The 2500-nt window shown below is 49.0% G+C and overlaps 1 protein-coding gene across 1 annotated transcript in view; it reads left to right on the forward strand.

Annotated features, from left to right (window-relative positions):
* trak2 (trafficking protein, kinesin binding 2) overlaps positions 1 to 2500 on the forward strand; it is a 24140-nt gene that overhangs the window by 8926 nt on the left and 12714 nt on the right. The window contains 3 exon segments of the mRNA XM_056588457.1: positions 373 to 432; positions 1479 to 1555; positions 1788 to 1904. Of these exon segments, the coding sequence (XP_056444432.1) occupies positions 373 to 432; positions 1479 to 1555; positions 1788 to 1904 (254 nt within the window).

The raw sequence follows: 2500 nt of genomic DNA on the forward strand, positions 1-2500 counted from the left end.
CTGTCTCTGTGTCTCTCTCTGTCTCTCTCTCTGTCTCTGTCTCGGTCTCGGTCTCGGTCTCGGTCTCTCTCTCTCTCTGTCTCTGTCTCTCTCTCTCTCTCTGTCTCTCTGTGTCTGTCTCTGTGTCTCTCTATCTGTCTCTCTCTGTCTCTGTGTCGCTCTGTCTGTTTCTCTCTCTCTCTCTCTCTCTCTCTCTCTCTCTCTGTCTCTCTCTCTCTCTCTCTCTGTCTCTCTCTCTCTCTCTCTGTCTGTTTCTCTCTCTCTCTCTCTCTCTCTCTCTCTCTCTCTCTCTCTCTCTCTCTCTCTCTCTCTCTCTCTCTCTCTCTCTCTCTCTCTCTCTCTGTGTCTCTCTCTCTCTCTCTGTCTCTGTAGCGTACCTGGCTTTGGACCCCTCCTCCTATCCCCTCCCCAACTCTGGAAACATCTCCAAAGGTAGTATCTTCCTTCCCCTGGTGCTTTTCATCTGCCTCCTCCTTCCTAGAGAGAGTCTTGTGTATAAAGCCTACTACGTGTGTGTTTACCTGCCTTTTTTCAAATCGCTTTCTATTGATATTCCAACGGCTAAAAACACAGTTAGCTCTTCACGCCACAGCATCCACTGACGTCTTGCGTCACATCATGACTTTTATACCTCATCGCTCTCAGAAAAGTGTTGCGATGCTTTGGGCAACAACAAACTTCTCTTATCGACTGAACTCTCAACCTCTCAACCTCGCCAAATTCCCACCATCGTTCCATTAAGCACATTACTACAAAGTCTTCGTTTAGTTTGTTTGTACAAAATGTTAATATCCCAGTAATAGAGCCAATGTTTGGTTGGACGGGGCTTCCCGTTTAGTGGATGCCTTTGTGTTTGATTGGTGGGATCCTCTAGGCTGGCAGGTGTGCTATGAGCCGAGGCTGGGTGGTGGGAAGGCCCGGGTCGGACATCTTAGGATCGGATTCAGATTACACCGGATCGATCCTCTGAGGACGAGTAGAGTCTCGTTTTGAAACGGAAGCTAGACGTACGCGCAAAAATGGATACCGAAGATTAAATCGATTTTGAATGTCTTTGACACTTATGCAGAATCAACGTGGACGCAACCAGAATAGGACTTATAATGTTTAAAGATAGAACAGAAATGACACATAGTATGGACCTATCATGGATATGGTGTGCTATATTGGTATGCACGTGTTTATCATCTGTAATATATTTTCTCTATAAATCATCAGTCCAGCACACGCAGCAAACAAAGCACTAGGTTAACTCGGTACACCAGTACACACACACACACGCACACACACACACACACACACACACACACACACACACACACACACACACACACACACACACACACACACACACACACACACACACACACACACACACACACACACACACACACACACAGTCCCGCTACCTGCTCTCCCTGTGTGTGTACGCTTACCGTATTTCTTTCTCTACATTTCTCTTCGGCTGTGTGTGCCAGTTCTCAGTGCCGATCGCGTTGAGCAGATGACCCGAACCTACAATGACATCGAGGTGGTCACGCATCTGCTCTCCGAGGTAGGAATGCCACCGATCAGTGCTTTGTATCTGAAAGATTTAAGTCAACACTTAATCACATTTATTTGACGAACCTTTCAAATGTTAGTATTTATTTTATTAAGAGAAGGATTTTATCAATTATTGTCCAGTAACGACTGCGCATTTAAAATACAGTTGTTTATTCACCACCAACTGTCTCCGTCAAGACGTTGCCTTCCTTTAAACGGTGTTCTCTGCTGTGATTGGCCAGCGCGACAGGGACCTGGAGCTGGCGGCTCGGATCGGTCAGTCGCTGCTGCAGCGGAACAACCTGCTGCAGGAGCGCAACGAGGCGGTGGAGGAGCAGCTCAACCAGGCCATCGACCAGGTAGCCAGCAGCACACACCTGATGCACTGAAGCGTCAGAGTACTCCAGCGTCAGAGTACTCCAGCGTCAGAGTACTCCAGCGTCAGAGTACTCCCGATTCAGAGTACTCCAGCGTCAGAGTACTCCAGCGTCAGAGTACTCCAGCGTCAGAGTACTCCAGCGTCAGAGTACTCCAGCGTCAGAGTACTGCAGATTCAGAGTACTCCAGCGTCAGAGTACTCCAGCGTCAGAGTACTGCCGATTCAGAGTACTCCAGCGTCAGAGTACTCCAGCATCAGAGTACTACAGGGTCAGAGTACTCCAGCGTCAGAGTACTCCAGCGTCAGAGTACTCCAGCGTCAGAGTACTCCAGCGTCAGAGTACTGCCGATTCAGAGTACTCCAGCGTCAGAGTACTCCAGCGTCAGAGTACTCCAGCGTCAGAGTACTGCCGATTCAGAGTACTCCAGCGTCAGAGTACTGAAGTGTCAGAGTACTCCAGTGTCAGAATACTCCAGCGTCAGAGTACTGAAGCGTCAGAGTACTCCAGCGTCAGAGTACTGAAGCGTCAGAGTACTCCAGCGTCAGAGTACTCCAGCGTCAGAGCACTCCAGCGTC

This window comes from Gadus chalcogrammus, chromosome 4 (assembly GCF_026213295.1).
Source record: "Gadus chalcogrammus isolate NIFS_2021 chromosome 4, NIFS_Gcha_1.0, whole genome shotgun sequence".
NCBI classification, from domain to species: Eukaryota; Metazoa; Chordata; class Actinopteri; order Gadiformes; family Gadidae; genus Gadus; species Gadus chalcogrammus.